We start from the raw sequence: 22,053 nt of genomic DNA on the forward strand, positions 1-22,053 counted from the left end.
AGCCCTCTTCCATATCAAGAGGGAGATTTTCTCTCCCAAGTGGACTGGCTACTCCTGACCAGGGAGGCCAGCCTCTTAGGCTGGGGAGCAGCGTACTGGCTCCACACTGCTTCGGGATGTTGGATGCCCCAGAAGTCTTGCCTTCCCAGAAATCATCCTGAAAATCAGCGCGACCTTTCTTGCGCTCAGGTAGTTTCCCCCATCTGCTAGCAGGTCGTTTGATTCGGGTCCAATTGGACAATGCAACCAGCTGTGGCCTTTTTCAATCAGAAGGGAGGTACCAGCAGCAAGACAGCTTATCTCGAGCTCCCCAGGATCCTCACCTGGGCCGAATCGACGGGGTCTGTGATTTCAGCGTTACACGTACCGGGAGTAGAGAACTGGGCGGCGGACCTTCTACGTCGCCAAGGCCTGGCCGCCGGAGAGTGGTTTCTCCACCAAGAAGTGTTCCCACACATCTGCACTCGCTGGGGCACACCAGACGTGGATCTAATGGCCTCAAGGTTGAACGCAAAGGTACCCGCGTTCTTAGCCAGGTCACGTGATCCATAGTCCATTGGCGTGGATGCTCTAGTCTCCTCCTGAAGTCGCTTCCGTCTACTTTACATATTTCCAGCTCTGCCCCTGCTGCCGCGAGTAATCAGGAAGATCAAGGCAGAAGAAGTCTCGGTGATACTAATAGCACCGGACTGGCCCAGGCGCCCCTGGGACGTCGAATTAGTACAATTGCTCATGGCGCCTCTTAAGCATCCCAGACCTGGTGACCCAAGAGCCCATTTCCCATTAGAACGTCAGAGCCCTGAAGCTGACGGCATGGCCATTGAGACCTAGACTTTAACAAGAGCAAGATTCTCTCCCGCGGTCATCTCCACCATGATCAGTGCCCGAAAGCTGGCCTTCATCCTGTATTTACCACCGTACATGGAAAACTTTCCTGTTTTGATTTTTTTTTTACAGTCAGGTTGCAAAAGGGGTTGGCCCTCATCTCCCTAAAGGGGCAGGTTTCATCTCTCTCAATATTCTATCAATGCCGTCTAGCTTGCAATCCGCAAGTCAAGACCTTCCTCCAGGGCGTTTCCCATCTAGTTCCCCCGTACAAACGGTCGCTGGAGCCATGGGACCTCAATCTCGTTTTGGACGGTCTCCAGAGGTCCCCCTTTGAACCTCTTAAGGAATCTTCTCTTGCTCTTCTCTCCTGGAAGATAACATTCTTAGTGGCGATTACGTCCATCAGAGAAGTTTTGGAACTGGCAGCACTCTCTTGCCGCAAACACTTTCTGATCTTTCACCAGGATAAGGTGGTTGTACGCCCCCTTCCAGATTTTCTTCTGAAGGTTACTTCCCCGTTTCATTTGAACGAGGACATAGTTCTGCCTTTCTTTTGTCCACACCCAGTCCATAGGGTGGATAAGTCTCTACATTCGCTAGACCTTGTGAGGGTTTTCTGATATTACGTATCCAGGACAGCCTCTTTAGAAACATGGACTCCTTGTTCGTCATTCCTGAAAGGCCTAAGAAAGGACAGGCAGCTTCATAGGCAACGCTGGCTCGCTGGATTCGCTCTGCGATCCAGGAGGTCTACCGCTTGCAACTCAAGCCCATTCCTAGTGGGCTGCGGACCCATTCCACAAGAGCAGTTGGCGCCTCTTGGGCCATTAGGCATCAGGCTTCAGTGGAACAGAGGTGTAAGGCTGCGACCTGGTCTTGCCTACATACTGTTTCAGAGTATTACCAAGTCCATACCCAGGCTTCGGCTGAGGCGAACCTAGGTAGGAAAATTCTGAAAACGACAGTAGAGCACCTATCTCAGTAGGCGCTCCTGGCTATCCGGGACTGGTTCCTAGTCCTTGGGTTGCGTTGTTTATTGTTTACCCACCCAGGGACTGCTTTAGGACGTCCCATGGTCCTTTGTCCCCCAAAGAGGCGTCAGAGAAAAACGGATTTTTGTGTACTCACCGTAAAATCATTTTCTCTTCGCGAAAGAGAAAACGATTTTACGGTGAGTTCACAAAAATCCGTTTTTTAAAAACAGGCAGTGAAATATTTTACCTCACAAAATCAGCTGTTATCCAGTGCTGTAATTTCTTTATACTATTTTTGCATCCTCCCCTGCCCGGGATCTGTGGTATGATCAGACCATGAATCTGTACGGTCAAACACAGCCATTACTCAGTACATAGCAGGGCACAAATTGCGAAAGTGTTCAGCCCCCTTGAATTTTTCAACCTTTTCTCACATTTCAGGCTTTGGACATAAAGAGAAAAAAATGTTAATGTTTTGGTTGAAGAATCAACAACAAGTGGGATACAATTGTGAAGTAGAACGATATTTATTGCTTATTTTTAAACTTTTATAAAAAATAAATAACTGAAAAGTGGGGCCTGCAATATTATTTGTCCACTTTAAGTTAACACTTTGTAGCATCACCTTTTGCTGCGATTACAGCTGCTAGTCGCTTGGGGTATGTGTCTATCAGTTTTGCACATCGAGAGACTGAAATTCTTGCCGATTCTTCCTTTGCAAACAGCTGGAGCTGAGTGAGGTTGGATGGAGAGCGTTTTTGAACACCAATTTTCAGTTCTTTCCACAGATTCTCGATTGGATTCAGATCTGGACTTTAACTTGGCCATTCTAACAACTGGATACATATATTTGTGAACCATTCCATTGTAGATTTCTTTGTCGCTCCATTGGGAGACCCAGACAATTGGGGTGTATAGCTTCTGCCTCCGGAGGCCACACAAAGTATTACACTTTAAAAGTGTAACCCCTCCTTTTTGCCTATACACCCTCCCGTGCATCACGGGCTCCTCAGTTTTATGCTTTGTGTGGAAGGAGGCACACATCCACTCATGCATTCTCAGACTAGTTATATCGGTTGGAAGAAAAGAGGACCCCCACGGGGCCCCCGGCATGTTCCCTTCTCACCCCACTATGTCGGCGGTGCTGTTAAGGTTGAAGTACCCATTGCGGGTACAAAGGCCGGAGCCTCATGCCGTTTTTCCTTCACCATCCCTTAGTGGCTCTGGGAGAAGTGGGATCCTGACCGGTCATCCATTCACTGGGACCGGGCTCCCTCCGCAGCCCCTGTGGGAATCTGCCGGACAGGAGTCTATTCATCCTCAGGGACCGGGCCCTGCATCTATAAGGTACTCTGTGTCCCCATGGGGACTGTGCATGGAGCGCCTTCTTCCCGGATGCTGCAGCAGCTGCTGATTTGTGAAGACCGGCGGACTTCCGCGCCGACCGCGCCTGCTTGTCGGCCGCGGTCTTAAATTTAGTCCCCGGCTTCATCGCGGCCTAGTAGCAAAAATCCCGCCCCCAGGCCTGCCTGTCAGGGGTAAGGGCGGGACTGCCGACCTGACGTCGGATGTGAGGGCCGGAGCATCCTGTATGTTTCCTCCCCCCTCACTGATCACTGTGAGGACCCCAGATTCCCGCACTTTTTCTAGCACCGCCCACGGCTCCACTCCTCCCCTGAGAGCTCCGGCAGCCATGTTTTTGGCATTCTGCCGGTGGAGGATTATCAGGAAAGAGCTCTGCAGCTCTGGGAGACCTAAGGCATGGAATCTGGAGGACACACACTCCGCTTTTTAGCGGTCGGTAAGCCACACCGGTCACCCGGTGCTGGTCCCCCCTAGGGTGCCGGAATAGATACGTATTATATACATATTTCTGTTCGGTCGGGCTGTATACCCCTTCCCATATACCCTCAGTGATCACTCTCCTAGGAGACAACAGCATGTCGTCCACAAGGAGCAAAGGTACTAAGGTACAGGGTTTTTTTGCGACCTGTACCTCTTGTGGGGCTATGTTACCTGCGGGTTCCACCTACCCTCACTGTGAGCAATGCTCGACCCCTGTTTCGCTTGATCAGCCGGAGCCTCGGTCACTAGTGGGCCCCTCTGCTCAGGTAGACCCCCCTGCTCCCCCTGTCCAGGCGGCAGGGACAGAGTTTGCTGCTTTTGCTGAGAAACTCTCTGAGTCACTTTCACAATCCATGGCTCAGTCTATGGACAAATGGTCTGCCAAGCTGCTAGAAGCTTTGCAGTCCAGACCGGTCCTTACACAGGCCCCGGTCCCTGTTGGATCGTCGCCTCCAGGCCCCTCTCGGTCCGCGCCGCAGCGCGCTCCCAGGTTGGGCCCTAGGTCCCACGCGGAGGACTCCGGCCCGGACCACAGTCCCAGACCGGCTAAGCGGGCTCGCTGGGAATCTTCCCCGACTTCTTCACGCTGCTCGGGTTCCCAGCTTGAGGACTCTCTGGAGGACGAGGCGGACGTCGCAGCTCAGGGCTCTGAGCCTGACGTTGCCCTCAATCTTGATACACCTGAAGGGGACGCCTTAGTAAATGATCTTATCTCGTCCATCAACCAGGTGTTAGATCTGTCTCCCCCACCTCCACCTGTAGAGGAGTCGACTTCTCAGCAGGAGAAACACCAGTTTCGGTTCCCCAAACGTACACGGAGTGCGTTTTTCGATCACTCTAACTTCAGAGATGCTGTCCAGAAGCCCAGAGCGGTTCCGGACAAGCGCTTTACTAAGCGCCTTACTGACACACGTTACCCCTTCCCCTCTGACGTAGTTAAGGGTTGGGCTCCGTGTCCCAAGGTGGATCCTCCAGTCTCTAGATTGGCGGCTAGATCTGTGGTATCGGTTGCAGATGGTTCATCGCTAAAAGATGCCACTGACAGGCAGATAGAGCTCCTGGTGAAATCCATCTATGAAGCCACGGGCGCGTCTTTTGCCCCGGCCTTTACAGCCGTGTGGGCACTCCAAGCTATCTCAGCTTGTCTGGCGGAGATTAATGCAGTCACACGTAATTCTGCTCCGCAGGTTGCGTCTCTGACTTCTCAAGCGTCAGCTTTTTCTTCCTACGCCATGAACTCAGTCCTAGACTCTGCTAGCCGTACAGCGGTGGCATCCGCTAATTCTGTGGCAGTCCGCAGGGCCATGTGGCTGCGCGAATGGAAGGCAGACTCGGCCTCCAAGAGGTTCTTAACCGGTTTACCGTTTTCTGGCGACCGATTGTTTGGCGAACGATTGGATGAGATTATTAAGGAATCCAAGGGAAAGGACTCCTCCTTACCCCAGTCCAAACCTAAGAGACCTCAGCAACGGAAAATTCAATCGAGGTTTCGGTCCTTTCGTCCCTCCGCCAAGTCCCAATCCGCTTCGTCCAGCAGGCCGGAGAAAGGCCAGAGGAACTCCTATGCGTGGCGGTCTAAGTCACGCCCCCAAAAGGCCGCCGGAGGCACTGCCTCCAAGGCGGCCTCCTCATGACTCTCGGCATCCCCTAACCGCATCCTCGGTCGGTGGCAGGCTCTCCCGCTTTGGCGACGCCTGGTGGCCACATGTTCAAGACCGATGGGTGAGAGACATTCTGTCTCACGGTTACAGGATAGAGTTCAGCTCTCGTCCTCCGACTCGTTTCTTCAGGACCTCTCCGCCCCCCGCTCGGGCCGACGCACTTTTTCAGGCAGTGGACGCTCTGAAGACAGAAGGAGTTGTGATCCCTGTTCCCCCTCAGGAACATGGTCACGGCTTTTACTCCAATTTGTTCGTGGTGCCAAAGAAGGACGGATCATTCCGTCCCGTTCTGGACCTCAAACTACTCAACAGACATGTGAGCACCAGACGGTTTCGGATGGAATCTCTCCGCTCGGTCATCACCTCGATGTCACAAGGAGACTTCCTAGCATCGATCGACATCAAAGATGCTTATCTCCATGTGCCGATCGCACCCGAACATCAACGCTTCTTGCGTTTCGCCATCGGGGACGAACACCTTCAGTTCGTGGCATTGCCTTTCGGCCTGGCGACAGCCCCACGGGTGTTCACCAAAGTCATGGCATCCGTTGTGGCGGTCCTACACTCTCAGGGCCACTCGGTGATTCCCTACTTAGACGATCTCCTAGTCAGGGCACCTTCTCAGGTGGCGTGTCAACACAGCCTTACCGTCGCTCTGGCGACTCTCCAGCAGTTTGTGTGGATAATCATCTTCCCAAAATCCAAGTTGACACCGACCCAATCACTGACTTACCTCGGGATGGAGTTTCATACACAGTCAGCGGTAGTCAAGCTACCGCTGGACAAACAGCTTGCTCTGCAGGCAGGGGTGCAATCTCTTCTTCGGGGTCAGTCACACCCCTTGAGCCGCCTCATGCACTGCCTGGGGAAGATGGTGGCAGCGATGGACGCAGTGCCGTTCGCGCAATTCCATCTGCGGCCACTCCAATGGGACATTCTCCGCAAATGGGACAGGAGGTCGACTTCCCTCGACAGGAATGTCTCTCTGTCCCTTGCAACCAAGACGTCTCTTCAGTGGTGGCTCCTTCCCAATTCTCTATCGCAAGGAAAATCCTTCCTACCCCCAACCTGGGCTGTGGTCACCACGGACGCGAGCCTGTCAGGGTGGGGAGCGGTTTTCCTCCACCACAGGGCTCAGGGAACCTGGACTCCGGTAGAGTCTTCCCTTCAGATCAATGTTCTGGAGATAAGGGCAGTGTATCTAGCCCTATTGGCTTTCCATCGGTGGCTGGAGGGCAGACAGATCCGTATACAGTCGGACAACGCCACTGCCGTCGCATACATCAACCACCAGGGCGGCACGCGCAGTCGTCAGGCCTTCCAGGAAGTCAGGCGGATTCTGCAGTGGGTGGAAGCCACAGCCTCCACGATCTCCGCAGTTTACATCCCGGGCGTAGAAAACTGGGAAGCAGATTTTCTCAGTCGTCAGGGCATGGACGCGGGGGAATGGTCTCTTCACCCAGACGTGTTTCGAGAGATCTGTCGCCGCTGGGGAACGCCGGACGTTTATCTCATGGCGTCACGACACAACAACAAAGTCCCGGCATTCATGGCCCGGTCCCAAGATCACAGAGCTCTGGCGGCGGACGCATTAGTTCAGGATTGGTCGCAGTTTCGACTGCCTTATGTATTTCCTCCTCTGGCGATGCTGCCCAGAGTGTTACGCAAGATCAGGTCCGACTGTCGTCGCGCCGTTCTCGTCGCTCCAGATTGGCCGAGGCGATCGTGGTACCCGGATCTGTGGCATCTCACGGTGGGTCAACCGTGGGCGCTTCCAGACCGCCCAGACTTGCTGTCACAAGGGCCGTTTTTCCATCTGAATTCTGTGGCCCTCAACCTGACTGTGTGGCCATTGAGTCCTGGCTCCTAGCGTCTTCAGGATTATCTCAGGATGTCATTGCCACTATGAGACAGGCCAGGAAACCAACGTCCGCCAAGATCTATTACAGATCTTGGCGGATCTTCTTATCCTGGTGCTCTGATAATGGTTTTACTCCCTGGCTGTTTGCCTTACCCACTTTTCTTTCATTCCTTCAATCCGGAATGGACAAGGGTTTGTCACTCGGCTCTCTCAAGGGACAAGTATCGGCGCTCTCCGTATTTTTTTCAAAAGCGCCTGGCCAGGCTTCCGCAAGTCCGCACGTTCCTGCAGGGAGTTTGCCACATAGTCCCACCTTACAAGCGTCCGCTGGAACCCTGGGACCTTAACAGGGTGCTAACGGCTCTTCAGAAACCACCTTTCGAGCCGCTGCGGGATGTCTCTTTATCACGTCTTTCGCAGAAGGTGGCATTTCTAGTGGCAGTTACATCACTCCGAAGAGTGTCGGAGCTTGCAGCGCTGTCATGCAAAGCCCCCTTCCTGGTGTTGCACCAGGATAAGGTGGTTCTGCGTCCTGTCCCGGAATTTCTCCCTAAGGTGGTATCTCCTTTTCATCTCAATCAGGATATCTCCTTACCTTTATTTTGCCCTAATCCAATTCACCAATGCGAAAAGGATTTGCACTCATTAGATCTAGTGAGGGCACTCCGGTTCTATGTGTCTCGCACGGCGCCCCTGCGCCGTTCAGATGCGCTCTTTGTCCTTGTCGCTGGCCAGCGTAAGGGTTCGCAGGCTTCCAAGTCAACCTTGGCTCGGTGGATCAAGGAACCGATTCTTGAAGCCTACCGTTCTTCTGGGCTTCCGCTTCCTTCAGGGCTGAAAGCCCATTCTACCAGAGCCGTGGGTGCGTCCTGGGCATTGCGGCACCGGGCTACGGCTCAGCAGGTGTGTCAGGCAGCTACCTGGTCTAGTCTGCACACTTTCACGAAACACTATCAGGTGCATACCTATGCTTCGGCAGACGCCAGTCTAGGTAGGCGAGTCCTTCAGGCGGCGGTTGCCCACCTGTAAGAGGGGGCCGTTTCGGCTCTTTTTATCGAGTTATTCTTTTACCCACCCAGGGACTGCTTTTGGACGTCCCAATTGTCTGGGTCTCCCAGTGGAGCGACAAAGAAGAAGGGAATTTTGTTTACTTACCGTAAATTCCTTTTCTTCTAGCTCCTATTGGGAGACCCAGCACCCGCCCCTGTGCCCTTCGGGCTGGTTGTTCTTTTGTGTACACATGTTGTTCATGTTGAATTGTTCGTTTGGTTCATGGTTTTCTGTTCTCCGAACATCCTTCGGATTGAATTTACCTTAGACCAATTTATAAGTCTTCCTCCTTCCTGCTTTTGCACCAAAACTGAGGAGCCCGTGATGCACGGGAGGGTGTATAGGCAGAGGGGAGGGGTTACACTTTTAAAGTGTAATACTTTGTGTGGCCTCCGGAGGTAGAAGCTATACACCCCAATTGTCTGGGTCTCCCAATAGGAGCTAGAAGAAAAGGAATTTACGGTAAGTAAACAAAATTCCCTTCTTTGCTTTGTTTTGAATCATTGTCTTGTTGAAAGACAAATCTCCGTCCCAGTCTCAGGTCTTTTGCAGACTCCAACAGGTTTTCTTCAAGAATGGTCCTGTATTTGGCTCCATCCATCTTCCCATCAATTTTAACCATCTTCCCTGTCCCTGCTGAAGAAAAGCAGGCCCAAACCATGATGCTGCCACCACCATGTTTGACAATGGGAATGGTGTGTTCAGGGTGATGAGCTGTGTTGCTATTACGCCAAACATATCGTTTGGCATTGTGCCCAAAAAGTTCGATTTTGCTTTCAACTGACCAGAGCACCTTCTTCCACATGTTTGGTGTGTCTCCCAGGTGGCTTGTGGCAAACTTTTTTTTTAAAACTCATTTTATTGAAGGTTAAGTAAATCATTACAATCAAAGACAATTCAGCAATTTGTACAATAAAAATATGTGTAAATTGGTTAATAGCTAGATTAATAATGCATCAACGATCAGGTCAACATCTATTGCTTTTAGCATGGCATTAGTACAGTAGATATTTCAAAGGTGTCAGCTCGCGAGCCATATCCAACCTGGGGAAAAAAGCCCATATTGACAAGGAATGTACAACCCATGTGTCAGGGACCACGTCACATTACTGATACGGAGTTTCATGGATTACATATTTCTCCTCTCCCATCACTGGAGCAATATCGAGTATTACTGCGATAGTAATGACTGTAGGTTATCGGTCAGGGAACCGGGTGATCCTCCGGTCAAGGGCGAACCCAACCATCTACCCCATATTTTGTCAAATTTATGTAAAGAACCTCTCGTCTTATATACAAATTGTTCTAATGGAATTATAGCATTTACCAATGCAATCCAAGAGGCTCTAGTTGGGGGATGAGTGCTCATCCAATTTAGTATAATGCCCTTCCGGCCCAAAAACAGGACCTTTTTTATTAATAGATTCTCATCTTGGGACCAGGAGTGTACATCCACCACCCCGAATAAACACAGGATTGGGCTCATAGCAACCGCTTTTTGAAGTATGGTGGAAAGAGTCGCTACAACCTCACCCCAATAGGAGAGAATGACCCGGCAATCCCATATCATGTGCCAGAAATCAGCACCGTCTCTCCCGCATCTCGGACAACCCACCCCCACCAAATTATTCATCTTTTTCAGTCTCTGGGGAGTGATATAACTCTGGTGTATTACCGTATTTTTCGGACCATAAGACGCACTTTTTTTCCTCCAAATGTTGGGGGAAAGTTGGGGGTGCGTCTTATGGTCTGACTGTAGCTGCGGGGAATGAGGTGCTGCGGTGGAGCGGGTCATCGGGGGCACGAGCAGGCTATAGCAGCCTGCTGTGACCACGTGGGCCCGCTCATTACATACGCACGCCCATCCTCCCGCCCATCTCTCAGCGTAGAAGCCGGCGCTGACAGGTGGGCGGGAGGACGAGCGGGGACGCGCGCATAGTAAAGAGCCGGTCCGCATGATCACCCCTGGCAATTACAGCCTGGAGTGATCATGTGCGGCTGTATTCACTGCTGCCCGCGCGTCATCATCAGCGCGGGGTGCAGTAAATCAGTGTACTCACCCGTCCCAGTGTGTGGAGCCGTCCCCCTGCACCACGCGATGTCTTCCTGTCTGTGCCGGTCAGCTGATCTGTGCTGATCAGTTGATCGGCACAGACAGGAAGACATCGCGTGCTGCAGGGGAACGGCTCCACACACACACATACACACACACACACACAGGTCACTGGTGCAGAGAGTAAGATAATCGGCTGCAGGGAGTGAGGAAAAGGTGAGTATAAACGTTTGTTTTTTTTTTCTCTGTGCTATAGGATACAGGCCATACACCAGGATGGTATATGAGCAGGATGGGAGTATATGAGCAGGATGGGAGTATATGAGCAGGATGGGGGTATATGAACAGGATGGGAGTATATGAGCAGGATGGATGGGGGGTGTATGAACAGGATGGGGGTATATGAACAGGATGGGAGTATATGAGCAGGATGGATGGGGGGTGTATGAACAGGATGGGGGTATATGAACAGGATGGGAGTATATGAGCAGGATGGATGGGGGGTATATGAACAGGATGGGGGGTATATGAACAGGATGGGGGGTATATGAACAGGATGGGGGGTATATGAACAGGATGGGGGGTATATGAACAGGATGGGGGGTATATGAACAGGATGGGGGGTAAATGAACAGGATGGGGGTATATGAACAGGATGGATGGGGGGTGTATGAACAGGATGGGGGGTATATGAACAGGATGGGGGGTATATGAACAGGATGGGGGGTATATGAACAGGATGGGAGTATATGAGCAGGATGGATGGGGGTGTATGAACAGGATGGGGGTATATGAACAGGATGGGAGTATATGAGCAGGATGGATGGGGGGTATATGAACAGGATGGGGGGTATATGAACAGGATGGGGGGTATATGAACAGGATGGGGGGTATATGAACAGGATGGGGGGTATATGAACAGGATGGGGGGTATATGAACAGGATGGGGGTATATGAACAGGATGGGAGTATATGAGCAGGATGGATGGGGGGTGTATGAACAGGATGGGGGAATATGAGCAGGATGCTGGTATATAAGCAGGATGGGAAATATGAGCAGGATGGGGGTTTATAGCAGGATCATATACAAGGCAGGAGGATCATTACCAGGATGGGGTACCTTAGTAGAGAATTTGGGGACATTACCCCCATAATAGTGTCAGCAGCAGATCCTCGCCCCATAACAGTGTGTCATGACCACATTTTTTTGCTTAAAGTTTTATTTTCCTATTTTCCTCCTCTAAAACCAGGGTGCGTCTTATAGTCCGGTGCGTCTTATAGTCTGAAAAATACGGTATATATAATTGGATCAGTCTATTATTAATTGCGGGAGAGACCAGAGTGTGGGATTCGACAATGTCATCCCACACTACATCATCAATTTCAGAGATCCTGGCACTCCACCTCTCCCGGACAGAAAGAGGACTGTTCATGGTTTTGGCCCGAATGAGGGAGGAGTATAGTTTGGAAATAAGACCGCCAGGGCCCTGTGATCTGACTGATAATTCCAATGACTGGGAAGGAAGAGAATCTAGCCCCACGACCCCAAATGATTTTGTATTTACCTTTTTAACATTCCAGGGTCCTGACCATGTGGGCTTGGCTCCATTTGCCCTGAACAGGGTCTGTTGACTACAGTTCGTGAAGAATTTATGTACATACAAATAATCACTTTTGGACGTCTGTTCCTTGATGTCCAGTGACGTGCAGACTGGAGTCCGTCCTTCTGGGCTTTTCCATCTCTCTTGGCCCTTTGAGTTGTGGGATTACCCGAATTGTGATCTGAAGCGTTCTTTTGTCTACCTTTCGGTGATGGATACATTCAAGTTGCTGACCACTTCTGTGAAGACCTGCCTCAATGGGACTCTGCAATTTATTTGGACATTATTTCTACCTAGCAATCCCCCTTTCTTTGGACATTTATATATCATGTGAACATGCTATATTTGTATGGGTGACCAGAACACACCCTTTTGCTCGCTCAGTTTGGTCTCATGACCTGCTTGTAATTCCGAGGCGGTTTCTGGCTATACCCCCTTGTAGCTTACCAACCCTTTAGTGGGGCTTTTTGTATTAATAATTTGGTCTTCTTGGTGCCCTTATGGTCCTCCATATGCATATTACCTATTTCATGTACTCAGACTATGTGCTTGTGTCATCCTAGCACACAGGTCTATTTTTGTGCTAATCTGGGATGGGGATTTGTGTACCTGTACTGTTTCCTGGTATGTCCTTGAACAAAGACTGTTTTCTGTGACAAATTTATACAATGGCTGTGTGGTTTCCCTGTAGGCCCGTACTTTGGGTAACAGAGTCCTCTATGCTAGTATGCATTTACATAGCGCATGCGCATTAAGTGGTGAGATAAATTTCCTTCGGGAGTAGTATCCATATTCAATTTTTATTGGATGTATGCGTGTGGTTCTGTGCGCACAGATTGTGAATGCTTGAGTTCTTGTTATTCAGTTATACTGGCCTTAGTGGGCTGTGCTGCCCACTGAGATCATTTCCCTGTTTTCAAATGGGACATTGCTGATATCTCGGCGCATGCACGATGAGAAGCACTGTTTTTGGCATGGTGTCATATGGACACGTGATGCAGGCCATAAGTGTTTGTGCGTGACATATCAGCATTGTGTGTGCGTAATATAGGTACCCGTCTGATGGATTGACACTCAATGTCCCTCTAGTGGCAACTTGAATATTACCACTGTGCTGTCAGGTTTTTTCATCCCTGCACTCGAAATGTCCCTTCGGGGATCTGTTACTGATACTGCGCATGCGCAGACTCATGTGGATTTCCGTATATACAAAGTGACTTGTATTATTCATCTAGCACATATGTATTACCTGTTTCGTATGCATGGTGTATAATACATATGTCTTTTGTATACCCATTTCATTATATTAAGGGATCGCTAATTGTGCTTGTGGCGCGGATATTACTGCGCTTGCGTTCGGGCTGTGACGTTTGCCTGCAAAAAGGGACCATGTGATTTGATCACATGATTCACAATGGCGGCGCCCATCGGCGTCTTCAGGTTGCATAGCGACCTTGCATGGGAGCTTGCGTTCGGGCTGTGACGTTTGCCTGCCAAAAAGGATCATAGGATTTGATCACATGACTCACAATGGCGGCGCCCATCGGCGTTTTCAGGTTGCATAGCGACCTCTCCCTCCTCCTCCTTGCCCATGCTGGTAAGCAATCTTCTTTGATTATAATGGCTATTTAAGACATACCTACCATAGTGTGCCTCACTTTCCCCTGAGGAAGCTACAACTCCTTGTAGCGATACGCGTGGGGTTTCCACCCCACCCTTCTCATGATATTTGCTTTGCCATTTACCCCGTGCAGGACCCCTGGGTATGTGATTTGCCTTACTTGTTCCAGACATTTGTCTTCAGGGCAGATTACTTTCATGCGGCTTTGAGGTATTTGTATGCAGCAATTGTCTTTCTGCTTGCTATTGTTTCGTTTAGTATGCCGTGCTCGCTGCCTGTTATTGATTGAACAAGGTCTTTTGGCTATCACATTTACTCTGATTTATCATGTGGGGTTTCTCTTTGGCTTGCTGAGAGGGTGGGGTGCATTTTGGTGGCCTATATTATTGGTACCAAATGTATGTATAAGCTTTTTGCTTTTTTAATTGTTTTTAATGAACATCTGTGTGTTTGTATGTCTTTTTTGATTAATAAAATGATATTACATGGTCATTTCTGGTGATCCCACTTGTTGCACATTTTCTTTTTTCTCTTGTGTACCATAATTGTTGGCTTTGAATGTGCTAGTGGTTGTGATCCCATCTTTATTTATTTCCTCATTATCTTTGGTGCCCTCCCGCCTGTCTTGTTTACTATGATCTGGAGATACTGAAACCCATGAGATTCCGGCAGATAGAATTCCGCACGAAGTTACGCGAAAGGGCGGAGTTCACCATCACGGACAATTGATGTGGCAAACTTTAAACAATACTTTTTATGGGTATCTTTGAGAAATGGCTTTCTCCTTGCAACTCTTCCATAAAGGCCAGATTTGTGCAGTGTATGACTGATTGTTGCCCTATGGACAGACTCTCCCACCTCAGCTGTAGATCTCTGCAGTTCATCCAGAGTGATCTTGGGCCTCTTGGCTGCATCTCTGATCGGTCTTCTCCTTGTTTGACATGACATTTTTGAGGAACGGCTGGGTCTTGGTAGATTTGCAGTGGTATGATACTCCTTCCATTTCAATATGATCGCTTGCACAGTGCTTCTTGGGATTTTTAAAGGTTTGGAAATGTTTTTTGTAACCAAATCCGGCTTTAAACTTCTCCACAACAGTATCACGGACCTGCCTGGTGTGTTCCTTGGTCTTCATGATGCTCTCTGCGCTTTAAACAGAACACTGAGACTATCACAGAGAAGGTGTATTTATACGGAGACTTGATTATACACAGGTGGATTATATTTATCATCATCAGTCATTTAGGACAACATTGGATCATTCAGAGAGCCTCAATGAACTTCTGGCGTGAGTTTGCTGCACTGAAAGTAAAGGAGACAAATAATATTGCACGCCCCAATTTAAGTTTATTATTTTTTTTAAAAAACTTTAAAGTAAGCAATAAATTTCGTTCAACTTCACAATTGTGTCCCACTTGTTGATTCTTCGCCATAAAATGTAAAGTTTTTATCTTTATGTTTGAAGCCTGAAATGTGGGAAAAGGTTGAATATTTCAAGGGGGCCGAATACTTTTTGCAAGGCACTGTAAGATTATCTCGGCACAGGAACATTTTTTTTTTTTTTAATTACAACCGATAGTGGAAATTATTAATATCAGGTGTACCACCTAATTTGAGTTGCATAGGCCAACCACCTAAAGAGTATGAGAATCTCTTGACTTTTCCCTTGACAGATGGTGGTAGAGGAGAAGGGATAGGTCATTGTTCATTAGAACTGCCATTCATATGTCGATACCAGAAATGTCCAGCAATAGCTTACTCCACTCAACCCATTGAAAAACAATGCATGCTCAGCTAGGTTGAGCATGCATGTGTATGGGGAAGTGAGGAACAATAGCTGCCGGCGAACAAAATGTTTGGCCGAATTCTCTCTAAGTAAAATGGGCACATTAAGTGGATGTATTAGAGGAACTCACAAGATCAGAGCAATATCTTATTAGGCAGATAATAAAGCATTTACAATGCAATTTGGTGTTAATTGTAGCAGGATCCTCACTCACGCCTTCTCTAGAGAACCTAGACTTTTATAGGAGGAGCTGTGCTTTTCATGACTGGTGCTATTCTCTTTCACTGTCTGTTACTAACCTAGCCCCTTCACTTAAATGTTGCTTTAATTCCAGCTATGGACCACAGTTCTGGTAGGCGGCACAGTGGCTCAGTGGTTAGCACTGCAGTCTTGCAGCGCTGGGGTCCTGGGTTCAAATCCCATCAAGGACAACATCTGCAAAGAGTTTGTATGTTCTCCCCGTGTTTGTGTGGGTTTCTTCCGGGTTCTCCGGTTTCCTCCCACACTCCAAAAACATACAGATCAGGACCTTAAATTGTGAGCCCCAATGGGGACAGTGTTGCCAATGTATGTAAAGCGCTGTGGAATTAATAGCGCTATAGAAATGAATAAATATTACTGTACGTCACATCTGTGATGGTGCTGTAATACCCTGGGATCATTGGGGATCCAACAAGTTGACCCCCTGATTGTACACAAATTAGCATATGCTGGTATTATTCCCTTCATTACTAAAAGTATGGCATCCCTCTAAGAGGTCGTCCTAGCTGGATTTAAAGGCTGTTATGGGTTTTATTCTCAATTTTCCAGTAACAGTAGTGATTGGCCTATCTTCATTATTTCTCTGTTTTAGGTTAGGTAAATGTTTGAGGGTTTTTTTCGTTTCTTTTTCTTATTATTTCTATTTCTTTATTTATTTATTCTTTATTTCCTATAGGAATGGGTTGGTCAAGTTGAAATAAGTGCCCTTTCTTTAATGTTCAGGTAGGTATAGTCATTAATTTTCTATTTACAATAAAAATTTAAGAAACGTATTGTCAGTAGTGATATTACAGTGTAAGCAAATCCTCATCATCACATCATAGACTGCTCAGGTGTAGTCCTGTACAATGTCAGCGGTCATAAAAATCATACATGCTATTGTAGATACAAATAAACTATGAAATATCTGCTTTATGCAGTTGAGGTGATAATGGTGTCTGGCCATCCGCAGACCTCTTGGGCTTATTATTCTCTTTTATTATTGGAGAGGTTCCTTTTTTTCAGTAACCTGCTCCCCCACCTCGTACAGGTAATGTCATTCCCGGGGGATAGCACATGCGCTGTAAGGTCTTGGTGACGTCAGGTGCAGACTATCGATTTGCACATGCGCAAACCCCGGGAATGCCATCACTTCTACGAGATCAGTGTTTCGGAATAAAACCTCCGTGGCTGAAATCATGTACCAGTGTCTGGTTCATGCTACCTGTGATGATAGGTTCTTTTTAAGCCAAACTTCTACTTGGAGATCCAGAGGATCCTGTATATGGAGAAATTCTACATTCCCTTTTGAAGCTAAATGTGTTTTCACATAGCGTTCCTTTTCTTAGTGCCGTGCAATATCTTAGAAATGTCATATACTGAGCATCTTGCAAAGTATTTTTGATTCAGTAATGTATTGCAATTGGGTAATATATCCTGTTGGCTGTTAAACCTTAGTGTTTTTACTTTTCATTCTTTAGCAAAGATTTTGTCATTTATCAAGAACCTAATGCCCCTCCTGCTCGTGTCACTGATAATGGCTTTTCTGATAAGGTTGGTTGGATTTTTGTACAATTATAATATACGGGGTCATTATGCAATTTGCTTATAAGCTAATCTGTTGTGTTAGGGGTGAGAATTGCATAACCTAAAATACTTAATTCAGCCATTTTATAGACTCGGGTATGTAGTTTAGTTGATGTAGCCTAACACATATTTATGAATGCTTTTGTTTTTTTTTACTAATACATACACATACATATATATATATATATATATATAATGTATGTATGTATGTATGTGTATATATATATATATATATGTATGTATGTATGTATGTATGTATGTGTATATAATATGTATGTATGTATGTATGTGTATATATATATGTATGTATGTATGTATGTATGTATGTGTGTGTGTGTGTGTGTGTGTGTGTGTGTATATATATATATATATATGTCTGGGTCTCCCAATGGAGCGACAAAGAAACACTGATTATATTATATTATATATCCATATATAATATATATCCATATTATATGTGTATATGTATATGTGTATATATATATATATATATATATATATATATATATAATATGGATATATATATTATATATGGATATATAATATAATATAATCAGTGTTTCTTTGTCGCTCCATTGGGAGACCCAGACAATTGGGTGTATAGCTACTGCCTCCGGAGGCCACACAAAGTATTACACTTTAAAAAGTGTAACCCCTCCCCTCTGCCTATACACCCTCCCGTGCATCACGGGCCCATCAGTTTTATGCTTTGTGTTGAAGGAGGCACACATGCACACAAGCTCCACATTTAGTCAGCAGCAGCTGCTGATTGTATCGGATGGAAGAAAAGAGGGCCCCCCACAGGGCCCCCGGCATGCTCCCTTCTCACCCCACTAAGTCGGCGGTGCTGTTAAGGTTGAGGTACCCATTGCGGGTACAGAGGCTGGAGCCCACATGCCGTTTTCCTTCCCCATCCCTTAGAGGCTCTGGGAGAAGTGGGATCCTAACCGGTCGCCATTCACTGGGACCGGGCTCCATCCGCAGCCCCTGGGGGAACCTGACGGACAGGAGACTGGATATCATCAGGGACAGGGCCCTGCATCCATAAGGTACTCTGTGTCCCCTTAGGGACGGTGCATGCAGCGCCTGTGTTACAGACGCCGCAGCGGCTGCTGTGTGGTTTGTGAGACCGGGACTACCGCGCCGACCGCGCCTGTTTGCCGGCCGCGTTTTTTAACTTTAGTCCCCGGCTTTTGCGGCCTAGTACCATATACTCCCGCCCCCGGGCCTGCCAGTCAGGGGTAGGGGCGGGACGGCCGATTGGACGTCGGCAGTGAGGGCTGGAGCATGCTTTGGTATCCTCCTCCCCCCTCACTGAGCACTGTGGGGCACCAGATGCCCGCACTTTATTAGGCACTCCCAAGGCTCCCTCCTCCCCTCTGAACGCTGGCAAGCCATTGTTATAATCACTTCTGCCGGTGGAGGATTTCAGAATGAGCTCTGCAGCTCTGGGAGTCCCAGGCAGGGAATCTGGTGGACACACCACCGCTTTGGGCGGTCGGTAAGCCACACCAGTTGTCAGGTGCTGGATATATATATATATATATATATATTGTATACATTTTCTCTATTCGGCTGCATTATTTGCTTTTGGCTAATCACTCTAAGAGGAGACAACAGCATGTCGTCCGCAGAAAGCAAGGGTGCCAAGGCACAGGCTTATTTTGCAACCTGTACCTCTTGTGCGGCTATGTTACCTGCAGGTTCCACCTACCCTCATGGTGACAATGCTCGGCCCCTGTGGCACTCACTCAGCCGGAGCCTCCGGCTCAGGTGGTACCGCCGGTTTCCACTGCACAGATGGAAGGGACAGAGTTTGCAATTCTGACTGAGAAACTCTCTGAGTCGCTTTCACATTCCATGGCTCAGTCTATGGACAGATGGTCTGCTAAGATACTAGAAGCGTTGCAGTCCAGACCGGTAACACAGGGCCAGGGCACTGTGAGTTCATCGCCCCCAGGCCCCTCTCGGTCGGTACAGCAAAGGGCTCCTGGGGTGGCACCCAGATCCCACGGTGAGAACTCCGACACGGACCGCAGCCTCAGACAGGCTAAGCGGGCTTGCTGGGAACCTTCCCCGACTTCATCACGCGGTTCGGGGTCTCAGCATGAGGACTCTCTGGAGGATGAAGCGGAGGTCGCAGCTCAGGGCTCTGATCCTGACGTTGCTCTCAATCTGGATACACCTGAAGGGGACGCCATAGTAAATGACCTTATAACGTCCATCAACCAGGTGCTAGACCTTCTCCCCCAACTCCACCTATAGAGGAGTCTGCTTCACAGTAGGAGAAACACCAGTTTAGGTTTCCCAAACGTACACGGAGTGCGTTTTTCGATCACTCTAACTTCAGAGATGCTGTCCAGAAGCACAGAGCTTTTCCGGACAAGCGCTTTACTAAGCGCCTTAATGACACACGTTAGCCTTTCCCCCCTGACGTAGTTAAGGGTTGGGCTCAGTGTCCCAAGGTGGATCCTCCAGTCTCCAGACTGGCGGCTAGATCCGTAGTATTAGTGGCAGATGGTTCATCGCTCAAGGATGCCACTGACAGGCAAATAGAGCTCATGATGAAATCCATCTATGAAGCCATAGGCGCGTCTTTTGCTCCGGCCTTCGCAGTCGTGTGGGCACTCCAAGCTATCTCAGCTTGTCTGTCTGAGACTAATGCGGTCGCACGTACCTCTGCCTCGCAGGTTGTGTCTTTGACTTCTCAGGCGTCGGCTTTTTCGTCCTACGCCATGAACGCCGTCCTGGACTCTGCGAGCCGTACAGCGGTAGCATCCGCCAATTCGGTGACAGTCCGCAGGGCCATGTGGCTACGCGAATGGAAGGCAGACTCTGCTTCCAAGAAGTTCTTAACCGGTTTGCCATTTTCTGGCGACCGTTTGTTTGGCGAGCAATTGGATGAAATTATTAAACAATCCAAGGGAAAGGACTCGTCCTTACCCCAGTCCAAACCAAACAGACCTCAGCAACGAAAGATACAATTGAAGTTTCGGTCCTTTCGGTCCTCAGCCAAGTCCCGTTCCTCCACGTCCAACAGGTCAGAGAAGGGCCAGGGGAACTCTTCGGCATGGCGGTCTAAGTCACATCCTACAAAGACCGCCGGAGGAACCGCCTCCAAGGCGGCCTCCTCATGACTTTCGGCCTCACCAAACCGCGTCCTCGGTCGGTGGCAGGCTCTCCCGTTTTTGCGACGCCTGGCGGGCACATGTCCAAAACCGATGGGTGAGAGACATTCCGTCTCACGGTTACGGGATAGAGCTCAGCTCTCGTCCTCCGACTCGTTTCTTCAGATGGAGTTGTGATCCCCGTTCCGCTTCAAGAACGTGGTCGCGATCTTTACTCCAACTTGTTCGGGGTACCAAAGAAGGACGGATCATTCCGGTCCGTTCTGGGCCTCATTCTGCTCAACAGACACGTGTGAACCAGACGGTTTCGAATGGAATCTCTCCGCTCAGTCATCGCTTCGATGTCCCAGGGAGACTTCCTAGCATCAATCGACATCAGGGATGCTTATCTCCATGTGCCGATTACACCAGAGCATCAACGCTCCCTGTGTTTCGCCATCCGGGTCGAACACTTTCAGCTCGTGACTCTGTCTTTCGGCCTGGCGACAGTCCCACGGGTCTTCACCAAGGTCATGGCATCAGTGGTGGTGGGCCTACACTCTCACTCTCGGTGATCCCTTACTTAGACGATCTCCTAAGTCAAGGCACCCTCCCGGGTGGCATGTCAACACAGCCTGAACATTGCTCTGGAGACTCTCCAGAGGTTCGGGTGGATCATCAATTTCCCAAAGTAAAAATTGACACCGACCCAATCACTGACTTACCTCGGGATGGAGTTTCATTCTCTCTCAGAGATAGTGAAGCTTCCGCTGGACTAACAGCGTTCGCTGCAGACAGGGGTACACTCTCTCCTTCGGGCCCAGTCTCACCCCTTGAGGCGCCTCACGCGCTTCCTAGGGAAGATGGTGGCAGCAATGGAGGCAGTTCCCTTTGCGCAGTTTCATCTGCGTCCACTCCAATGGCACATTCTCCACAAATGGGACAGGAGGTCGACGTACCTAGACAGGAACGTCTCTTTTTCACTGGCAGACAAATCCTCTCCTCAGCGGTGGCTTCTTCCCACTTCTTTGTCGAAAGAAAAATCCTTCCTGCTCCCATCCTGGGCTATGGTCAAGACGGACGAGAGTCTGTTAGGGTGGACAGCGGTCTTCCTCCACCACAGGGCTCAGGGAACCTGGACTCTGACAGAGTCCTCCCATCAGATCAATGTTCTGGAGATAAGGGCAGTGTAGCTAGCCCTAAAGGCGTTCCAGCGGTGGCTGGACGGCAGGCAGATCCGGATACAGTCGGACGACACCACGGCGGTCGCGTACATCAACCACCAGCACAGAGCGCTGGCGGCGGACGCATCAGTTCAGGACTGGTCGCAATTTCGACTGCCTTATGTATTTCCTCCTCTGGCGCTGCTGCCCAGAGTGTTCCTCAAGATCGGGTCCGACTGCCGCCGCGCCATCCTCGTCGCTCCAGACTGGCCGAGGAGGTCGTGATACCTGGATCTGTGGCACCTCACGGTGGGTCGACCGTGGGCACTCCCGGACCGACCAGACTTGCTGTCATGCAGAGCCCCCTTCCTGGTGTTTCGCCAGGATGAGGTGGTTCTGCGTCCGGTCCCGGAATTCCTACTTAAGGTGGTATCCCCCTTTTCTTCTCAATCAGGATATCTCCTTACCTTCTTTTGGCTCTCATCCAGTTCACAATTGTGAAAAGGATTGCATACCAGAGCCGCAGGTGCATCCTTGGCATTGCGTCACCAGGCTACGGCTCAGCAGGTGTGTCAGCACTACCTGGTGTAGTCTGCACACTTTCACGAAACACTATCAGGTTCATGCCTATGCTGCGGCAGATGCCAGCCTAGGTAGGCGAGTCCTTCAGGAGGCG

At 49.2% G+C, this 22,053-nt stretch overlaps 1 protein-coding gene across 1 annotated transcript in view; it reads left to right on the forward strand.

The window, feature by feature from the left end:
• The window catches only part of OTUD4 (OTU deubiquitinase 4), a 147,654-nt gene that overhangs the window by 24,245 nt on the left and 101,356 nt on the right, over positions 1 to 22,053 (forward strand). The window contains exons 4-5 of the mRNA XM_075348081.1: positions 16,218 to 16,264; positions 17,002 to 17,074. Of these exons, the coding sequence (XP_075204196.1) occupies positions 16,218 to 16,264; positions 17,002 to 17,074 (120 nt within the window). The remainder of the gene's footprint in view (positions 1 to 16,217; positions 16,265 to 17,001; positions 17,075 to 22,053) is intronic.

Source organism: Anomaloglossus baeobatrachus, chromosome 1 (genome assembly GCF_048569485.1).
Source record: "Anomaloglossus baeobatrachus isolate aAnoBae1 chromosome 1, aAnoBae1.hap1, whole genome shotgun sequence".
Taxonomy (NCBI): Eukaryota; Metazoa; Chordata; class Amphibia; order Anura; family Aromobatidae; genus Anomaloglossus; species Anomaloglossus baeobatrachus.